The sequence below is a fragment of the Spodoptera frugiperda genome, chromosome 20 (genome assembly GCF_023101765.2).
Source record: "Spodoptera frugiperda isolate SF20-4 chromosome 20, AGI-APGP_CSIRO_Sfru_2.0, whole genome shotgun sequence".
Classification (NCBI taxonomy): Eukaryota; Metazoa; Arthropoda; class Insecta; order Lepidoptera; family Noctuidae; genus Spodoptera; species Spodoptera frugiperda.
In genome coordinates this window covers 10622855-10632749 of record NC_064231.1, presented here as the reverse complement: position 1 = coordinate 10632749, position 9895 = coordinate 10622855, and the positions used below count along the sequence as shown (strand labels likewise).

The 9895-nt window shown below is 34.4% G+C and overlaps 1 protein-coding gene across 1 annotated transcript; it reads right to left on the bottom strand.

The window, feature by feature from the left end:
• Positions 1–1196: 1196 nt before the first annotated feature.
• LOC118261741 (inducible metalloproteinase inhibitor protein) lies at positions 1197–5913 on the bottom strand. Its single transcript, XM_035572688.2, has 4 exons — positions 5761–5913; positions 2350–2535; positions 1875–2075; positions 1197–1247 (listed from the first exon to the last, which is right to left on the bottom strand). The coding sequence occupies exons 1-4, from the start codon at positions 5843–5845 to the stop codon at positions 1204–1206; spliced, it is 516 nt and encodes a 171-aa protein (XP_035428581.2). The 5' UTR covers positions 5846–5913; the 3' UTR covers positions 1197–1203.
• Between the last annotated feature and the right edge of the window lie 3982 nt (positions 5914–9895).

Here is a 9895-nt window from a genome sequence, read left to right as displayed (position 1 = left end):
TTACTAAAGAGTGACGTGAGTTTGGAAAAGTGAGTAGATAAGGTTAGAAAAATAGATTTTTTTTTAGGTGTGAAAATCATCCAATGCTTTCTCCCGCCTTGGGTTCCTACTCCTGCCTTTTTTCCCCGCCACCACCTCGTTCCTACTCCTGTTTTCTAGCCAGAGCCCTGGTAAACCCTCTGGTCTAGGTAGTCCGCAGGGCCGGGAAAAAAATTGAGTCTTACATATTTTTTTTTTATTTCCTTCTTTTATTACTTCTCATTATAGGACTACTTCATATTGTTATATAAACGTTTACTATTGACATGTTTTAAAACAATAACCTGGGTATTTAGTAAATTATTCATTTTTGTGTTGGCAACTTGTCACATTTTCAAAAGGCCCTTCCCGTATTTAAAAGGAAAACAATAATCCAACACGTGATTCTCATGAATATAAAATATTATTTGTATTATCTGTTACTGTAGTAATACAACCAGCTAGTCAAATTACTCTAATCAGTCCAAACATTTTAATGGAATTTAAACTCTAACAGTTTTGTAATAAAAGCGAAAATTGATTGAAGAACATTTCTATTTTGAGTAGGTTGATGTGCAATACTTTAGCACTTCAGAACCACGGTTTAATTACACGTGAATTTAATTTGGAGTACGCACGTGTAAGGATGTATCACCGTGTGACGTCACGACTGTCTATGACGTCACGTTTTGCATGTGATACAAAACCCAAATACGTAGGTTTTTGAGAGAACCTCTGCTTTGGTGATTGAGTGGTGAAGCGTGAAGTGAAGCACGTACGGTGGTCGGAGATTGTCGCGTGATCCCCGACGCTCGGAGTGTCTCTCGCGATAGCTGGGACGTGAGGATGTTCGATCTCTTATGCTTCCCGCTTTCTCCTTAGCTAGTATTCTTAATATGCTTATTTTATAATTATAATTATGTGTTATGCTATAACGCTATTGTTAAATGACTGTAATGTGATTTTAATGTCCATTTTTTTAAATAAATAAATGATTCTAATTTAGTGAAAACTTTTATAATATCAACATTTTGGGTGAATTAAATAAACAGACTAGTTATAATTTACTAAATATATTTATTTTAACATAACAATGCAATATAAATAACGCTAACAAATAAGTTGAGTGAATTAATTTAAATATTACAATCTATTGTTTCTTTAAATTTCTTAAATAATTATTAATTATTTTCCGAAGAATACAGGCGGTAGAGATGTTACAGGTACAACTGAAAATAAGGAAAATCAATATTAAAATCTCGTTACACAAAAAAAACTATTGACCTAATACGGTAATTTCCAACTAGTCAAATTCAATACTTTTATCGAAATGTCAAAAACACTTTTCTATGAATTTTGTATGAGATCACCACTTATGACGTCTCAAACTTTTTGCGTCAATGCTATTGAAAAAAATTTTAATTAAAATTATTTCAGAAAAATTAAAAAATGAAGTATATTGTCAAAATAATGAACGAATGTACGATTGTTTGGCTCATTAAAAAGTCAAAATAATTTATTTTTGACTTCCCAATTATCTACAGATTTTTAAACTTTAATTTCATTTAGATTCGATTTTCAACTCTATTGCGTAAGATTTAGGTTTAAAAGTTGTTAAGGAAATTAGTTGGAATTGGGTTGAATGGTGTGTCTCAGTGTGTTTAAGATCAATCTCCATCTACTCGAATATATAAAGCTGAAGAGTTAATTACCGCATTCAAACACACAAGCAATTGTTTTCTTGAACGCGAATCTCCGCAACTAGGTACTAGTCTGATTTGAATAAATTATCTTTGTGAATTCGAATAATTTGAAAGTACTTAATAAATTCTTATTGAAAATTAGGTATCACTTACGACATTCGCTGTAGGGCACACATTCTCCATCTTTCCTCCAATAACCTTTGATGCATCGACAGGCTGGTTGGCACTCCGCCACCAAGATCAGGCCATTGATGAGGCATAAACCTTCAGGAGACGCATGGTCACAATCATCCTTTGGGCAATATGGCGGACAAGCTACAAACTCTTCATGTGGATTGTGACATTTAAATGGAGCTGTAAGATGAAAGAAAAGATTATAGCTTTAAAAAATGAGAAAATCCCATCTTTTGATGTGGGGGGAAAATCATTCAATGAATGTGATGCCTTGGGCGACATGGGAGGGTCAGACTCTTACTGATTAAAAACTACCCCGTTCCTACTCCTGCTTTTCGAGCCGGAACCCCGGTAAACCCGTTAAGTAGTCCGCAGCGCCTGGCTGAAGTGCGCTTAAGTCGCTGGCGGAACCTAGCACCAAATAAGTAATAAATTAAGTGTAAATTTTACTTACGGCAAAATTTAGTGTCAATGCAAGTCCCATTGGGTGCTCGTTTCGTGTTAAACTGACATTTGCACCTCGGGCGGCCGCAACCGTCAGAAACGCACATGTGTAAATAATTCTCCTTCCTTGGGCATTTATCATTCATACAAGTTGAAGGACAATAGTCTTCTTCTTCGCCGTCTGGACAATTTAAAACTGTAAAGCAATAAATACATTAAATAAAATAAATTAAATTAATCAGCAGTTTAACTGGCTAACAGCCAATACCGACTGCACGGTGGCTGGGCAACCGGCTACCGCGCAACGTGTGGGGGGTTTCATTCCCGCAAGGACACACAAAGGTTTTCTTTGTGTGATCCACCAATGGTTGTTCCGGGTCTGATGTGATGTGTATATGAACTTGTACGTTTCTAAACGCACTCACGACACAGGACAAAACCATAATGTGGGGCACGTATAAAAAAAAAATATACGTTATTCTAAACTATAATTTATTTCTTTGCCAATTTTCTTCCGGATCAGTACAGTCGTTTTGTTTGAAAGATGAATAAACATACCTAGGTACCTACACTTCAATTCAAATTTCTTTAGATTGATTATTTCCAATTGTAAAAGAAATTCTGTGAATGGGCCTATTATATTTTATTAAATATGGAGGAATTTCATTTGTTTAAACGAAACAACTGCTGCAGTACTATGACAAAATCGTTATATTTTATTAAATTCTTATTGTCATTTAAATTAAAACAAATTGAATCTTAAGTATCTGAACAGTGGCTTGTAATTTCCTTAACGCGATACAATGGAAATCCATACATGAGGACAATCGATGAGAATTAGGACAATGCTAGAAAAAATGTGGGAAATAAAAACTATTTGGCGGATGTATATTTTAAATAAAGATATTAATGATGGTTATAGAAATAGATTTCTAGATATTAAATGGTTTCAACTATTATTGTACAGCAGGGAATGGAACAATCTGCCGGTTTCTATTTTTCCTTAGAAATACAACCTGGTTCTTTTCAAGGTCAGAGTGAATAGGTACTTTCTAAGTCTGTGTGTTCCTTCTTCGGCCACATCTTCGCTTCGCTGTTCTGGCAGTAAGCGGGTTGGTGGCTAAACGCAGACTTATCAACGTTAGAAAAATTCCTATCGGGAGGTGATAATAGGACAAATTTCCTACAAAATTTGCCCTAAGGTCCTTGGGCCGAAAGTGGCTAGTTTCTTAGATATTCAACATTTTTGGTTTCGGTCAAGAATCCGGAACGAACTACAAAAACAATAATAAATAAAATGAATACCGTTTTGATTTAAATTATTTTAGTTTTCATCAGTTGCCAATTTAATACGATATTTCTGCCATTATTAGTATTAATAAATGTTTATCGATGGATATAGAATATAAGAATACGTCGAATCACAAGTCACCCTGTATATTAATCTTTACCTATTGCAAAGTGATAAGCTGATAAGTCACACATATTATAATATGCCGTGACGGCCCGGAGGTTTAAGACTTCTCATGCATGAGGATGCGGGTTCGAAACTTCCAACTTTCTAAGATTATTTAGACACCACTGACAAACGGCGAAGGAAAATATCATGAGGAAACCTGGGCTTATAATTTCTAAACATAAGTTGAAATCTCCAACCCGTATTGAGCAAGCTTGGTGATTAATGCTCAAAGCTTCTCCTTGCGAGAAGAGAATATGGTCAGCAGTGGTGGCCACTTATAGGTTGTTATAGGATGTGTGATAAGGATTAAAATGTCTAATAAACAGTTTGGGATAGCTCGATGTTCCGAGGGTTAAGGAATATACACTATGGCACGGGCAAAATAGAAAATAGCTTTACTAGAGTAATGTTATTCCGTGTAAATTTCGCGAGAATTCTGGTAAAATACCTATTTTGAGCTTCATAATCTACTATTTTTCGAAAGTTGGATTAATACCTATGTTACCTATGCCAAATTTAAATGAAAAAATCAATAAAAGAGAAAATAAAAATACCTACCTAAATAAAACTATTTATGACGAAAACTAATCATTACTTTTATTAAATTAGTGCAACGGCCTTCTAGATTGCATTTTGACAGCACCATCGGTTTTACCACCCTTGAAAACCTCGAAAACGACCCCCATGACCAAAAGTTGAAAATTTTAAGCAGCGGCCATTTCGAATTTACATTTTGACAGCACCATCGGTTTTACCACTATTGAAAACCTCGAAAACGACATCCATAACCAAAAGTTGAAAATTTCGAGCAGTGGGCATTTTGGATTTACATTTTGACAGCACCATCGGTTTTACCACCCTTGAAAACCTCGAAAACGACCCCTATGACCAAAAGTTGAAAATTTCGAGCAGCGGCCATTTCGGATTTACATTTTGACAGCACCATCGGTTTTACCACGCTTGAAAACCTCGAAAACGACACCCAAGTCCAATAGTTGAAAATTTCGAGCAGCGGCCATTTCGGATTTACATTTTGACAGCACCATCGGTTTTACCACCCTTGAAAACTACGAAAACGACATACAACATGAAATATGGCAGATTTTACAATTCTCCTGTGACATAGACGGCGCTGCATCCTGCGTCTCACGTGTACTTCGATCGGTTCAAGCTTATTTCGATCATCGGCCCTATAGTTACAGCGTAAAGTCCACTGCGAGTAACCTAACATTCGACAAACTTATATTTGCGTTTGGTACAGTAATCGTGTCTAGGTATCGAACTGCACAGTTAAGTTTGTTTTTAGAGTATAATTAATATTTATTTCGGGATAAAAAGTACACAATGTTGTGTCCAGGTTATTAAAGTACATACCAAGTTTTATTGCAATCACAAATACAGACAAAAATATTTATTCATATTTTTGGGACCTGCGTCTTTCTCGTAAAGTAACACCACCTAATATTTATTTTTTTAATAGGTATTTTGCATGTAGATAATTATTTACCCTTCTACAGTTTTATTATATTATGTTTTATAGATTTGCTTTGACATTCAAAAGGGTTACCTTGAGGGTCAATGTCAGACTGTTACTGACTAAAAACCACCCCCAAACCACCACTCTGGCTCGAAAAACAGGATATTAACAACCTGTTTTACGAGCCAGAGCCCCGGTAACCTGCTAGGTAGTCTGCAACTCCGGATCGAGCAAAGTCACATGCCTTAAAGTGTAATGTGACCTAAATAATTAAACGCATAATTATGTATTTATTATAATATTTTACATGTTTTAGTGCAGTATTATTGTATTAATATGGGCCTTCGTTGCTTGATGTAAATAAATAAATAAAATATTTTTTTGCGTCACTTTCTACATATTCCAAAAAACGGTTATTATTATGGAACACGATGATCACTAAAATATCCTATATTTCACAAGATAATTAACGAAAATTTACTTACTTATTTTTTCATCATCGTCTTCAACGATATCAGAACGAACCGTGACAAACACGAGAAACAGAAAAACAAACACTACACGCGTCATTTCTGACCGACAGCCTTCACAACTATGATGCTCTTAACGACTAGACATAAACATTATTAGTTAACACATCTCTTCTGTCCCTAATAGGTACTTGATAATAACTTAGGTATGTAATACAACTGACCATTTATATTTTCTTGTGGTTAACACCATCTGTTGTCCGTTTGGGGAACTAGATAAAAGGCTTGTTCATTTGTCAGGTCTAGTAGGTCATGCTTGACGGTGTACGGGTTTTTGTACTGACTTAGAGATGGCTGTAGTAGTCTCTTGATGTTGTCAGAAAAGTTCATATTCTGGAAAGGAGAACTTTTACTTTAATTCCACACCAGAAAGGTTTTTTAAAACGTGTTAGCATCTATAACTAATAGTGCGAGTTTAGTTATTAATAGTTTAATTTTACAAAAAGCCTATAATTTGCTAAGTATCTAATAAGCTATAAATTTACTTGAAACCAAATTATGATAATAATTTACACCTACGAGTATTTTAGAAAAACTCATTATAAAAATATACATATCTTCAGTACAAACGACAAAATAAAACCCGATGACCCATATCCATTGCATTTTGCAACGTTGGATAATTACATAGAAACTATTTTTGCTGGAAACGATTTTCGGCAGGTCCGTAATTAGGTTAACCGCACTAATCCGCTTGCCGGACTTTCGAGAGTCCGGGACCCGGGATACTCTGCACCCGGACATTGGACACTTGACTTATCTGTTATGAAACCGCCAATTTATTAGGGATTATTTGTGACCTTTATTGTTCTTGTGGAAGGGACTTGGGATAGCATAATTAGAAGATCTATTTTGCTCCAGAACGGGGGTAATGTTGATACCAAAGAGGCTGGCTTAAATAAAAACAATTTTATTATACTGCTAGTTAGTATCAGTTGTACAGTGATGATTTAAATTTTATCTAGCTAAAAAACTTGCTAGAAAAATCTGAAAATGTTCTACAAAAAGATATTGCCAAGTTCGCCCTTAGGATTATATCTCAAGTACAAAGTATCTAAGTATAATGGTAGCCACAATGACTTTTAATCTCCGAATACTGCCCTGTAATTTGTCCTTCTCAAAGGTTGGATTTTTAATAAAAATGACAAATTGATATTTTATCCTCAAGACGGGATGATAAGACATTTTTTTAAATCCCTTAACTCTTTGCAACGTGATGATAAGCGGGTGATTTATTTTATGTTTCGTATTTTGTATTCTGTGGACTTTTAGGAAAAATGATGTAAAGAGGATGACAGTAATTTTATTAATATTATAAATGCGAATTTTGTGAATTTGTCTTTGTTGTTTGTATGTATGTTTATTACTCAATCACGTCAAAATGATTGAGGGATCGGGATGAAATTTGGAACAGCGGTAGATTATGGTCTGAAATTACACATAGAATATTTTTATCCCACGGCATCGCATGTGAAGCCGCTGGAAGAAGCTAGTAAGATTATACATGGAGGAGATAGGTAATGACGTGGAACAATAACAATTGATGATGAAGGAAGAATGTTAACATTATAGGTGTGGCAACACGTGACAAGTGACAGATGACAGAAGTTGCTCATAAACGATCGACGAATCAACGGATGACGTCATAAATCTTACATCGCACATACGAAGTTTACATGCGAATAAACATGGATAGAAAATCCCAACGAACAACAGTTGAGCAGAAAGCCCGCCAGGCATGATCACCTCGCCTGGACGGAGGATCCTCCTTTTCTTAGGGAACTTTACTTACTCTCTGTTCCCTAAATAGGTTACGTTTTGCATATAATTCGTATTCAAATTCTTCATTCAAATTATCAAATTATAAGATATCGGAACGGTAATTTGTAAGAAGTTCAGTAATAGCTACTTAGTTAAATTTCAGTGTTGAAACCTCTTGTTTTCGTTGCTATTTGTTTTCGCTCACCCAGTGTGAACTGGTTCAATTTATCTAAGTGCTTGCAAAGGTTTTATTGATAAAAAGTCGAACGACTAAGCAAGGGAGGGTCCCGTACAAAATATGCTGATGAATTCAATGGTGCTCGCAGTAAAATTGAATTATAGTGAGAGAATAAGACCACTTCTTGTAGCCTGTTTTATTATTATAAGAAACCTTTTGTTTTCTTGAACCTATTAATGCATAAAAACATTAAAATAATTTTATCATGGTGTTTATTAGTATTATAGTACATGTGACAAGTTTAATAATTTATTGTTGTAGGTATTGCAGTTTAATATGAACTAAAAAAAATTTAAACGTATTAAACACACACACACATACACAGAGATACAATAGAGTCCTACATACACATCCTACATCTCATGGATAGGTACTTCTAAAATGTAAATTTTAAGAAAAGAAGGAAATATAAAACGAGATAACATAAATTAAGGGTTTTAGTTTGAAAACCTCGGGAACCCTAATAGAAATGTAGATAAACTACTTAGTAATTTCTTCAGGGACTAAATATATATTTGTTTGCTAAAGATCGCCTAACGACATTCAGATATTATGTGAGTTTTCGTCTACTTTTTTTCGGAAATTGCCAAACTTTTGGGAGTCAAGCGCTAAGTGTTTTTGTATTTTAGAAGTTTTTAGTAGAATATTTTACTTAGGCTGGTATATTAATGTCTTTTTTATGTCAATATAAAAATGTTATTTTGTTACTTTTTCGTTCAATAACTTAGATTGACGTAGGTAAAATATACGTAGGTACGCAAAGTTAGTCTTTCTTTTTTTTATTTTGTAACAAAATTGATACACGGTACACAGTTATTAAACCATAATGATTTTTAGATCCTTTAATATTTATTTTATTTAGTAGCTTAATAAAAAAATACGAGAAGCATGTTATATAAAATTGTTAAAAACTATGACCACGAAATAAGTTTCAACAAGTTTCTTAAACACATACTAAAAGTATAAGATTTGAAAACATTTCTATAGATGTATTGTTTTTCTTCAGCAAGAAGAATTTAAAACGCACGAGAAACACAGCTGTCATATTATGAAAATAATAAAGGCCTATCGCCGCTGGTGTTGCGTACATTCTGGGTGCGGTCGACTTCACCGACGACCCGAGGTATCAAAGCTAGCAAAGAGCGATTAGCGAGCTACTTCGGAAATAAGAATTTAAGTTGAAATGATAAAACAAAGTTTAAATAAAATTGGTTTTTTCTTATCGTGGACACAATAGGGTCATTATTTAAATTTAATTTAAATAATAATCAATTTTGGTAAAAAATTTCATTACATTAAAATATTTTTTAATTTAATGTCTGTTTTGTTGATTATTTTAAAACATTACGACACGTATTTTTTATTTACTCACTATAAAACGTAACGTAATTTCTAACGTAAACTTTCAAATCAATCGGAAGTATTTGTTTCCGTACGTAGAATACGTGTGTAATGTTTTCAATTAATCTACAAGACGGACATTAAAATAAAATTTATTCATATAATATTCTTGCCTTTTCGCTTTCGCTTCGATTTTTGGACAGGAGCTAGAGACAGCTACTATGTAATTCCTTACTGGATTAACGTACGTAACGTAACGCAAACAAGGCACTAGTGTGTGTGTGACCTTTTAGTCTTACTTGAATTGATGAAACAGTTTTTTCATTACACCACTATTCAGCTTCTATCCCCGCTACTTCTCACACCACACCCCAACAGCTACTAAACTCAGAAGTCTCCGTTCACACTAAAATATACACGAAGGCAATTTCGTGGCCGTCTCTGAGGAATCGAAAGAAAACATTTGAGTTCTCTCTTATAACTTAGTGTACTTACTGTTACGATTCGTATGTGGTGTTACTGAGTGTCGGGTTTGCACTAGGGACTGTTACTGCGAATCGGTACCGTATTGAGATTGTTTTATGTTACCACTCTATAGGAGGAATACGGTTGAAGTATTTTTGTCCCAGAGAGTGATTTAATGTCTATTAGATATTTTCAAATGGTTTTGTTTAGCCGTGTATAAATCGGTAAACAAGTAAATGGATCAACTGAAGGTAAGCAATCACCACCGCCCAAGGACATCCAAAA

What these genes read in the sequence shown, in the direction of transcription:
- LOC118261741 (XM_035572688.2), bottom strand. Translation starts at nt 5,845, where the DNA reads ATGACGCGTGTAGTGTTTGTTTTTCTGTTTCTCGTGTTTGTCACGGTT. An exon ending in AGACGATGATGAAAAAATAA is followed by an intron (nt 2,536 to 5,760) that starts GTAAGTAAATTT and finishes ATTGCTTTACAG; the next exon opens with TTTTAAATTGTCCAGACGGC. An exon ending in CATTGACACTAAATTTTGCC is followed by an intron (nt 2,076 to 2,349) that starts GTAAGTAAAATT and finishes TTCATCTTACAG; the next exon opens with CTCCATTTAAATGTCACAAT.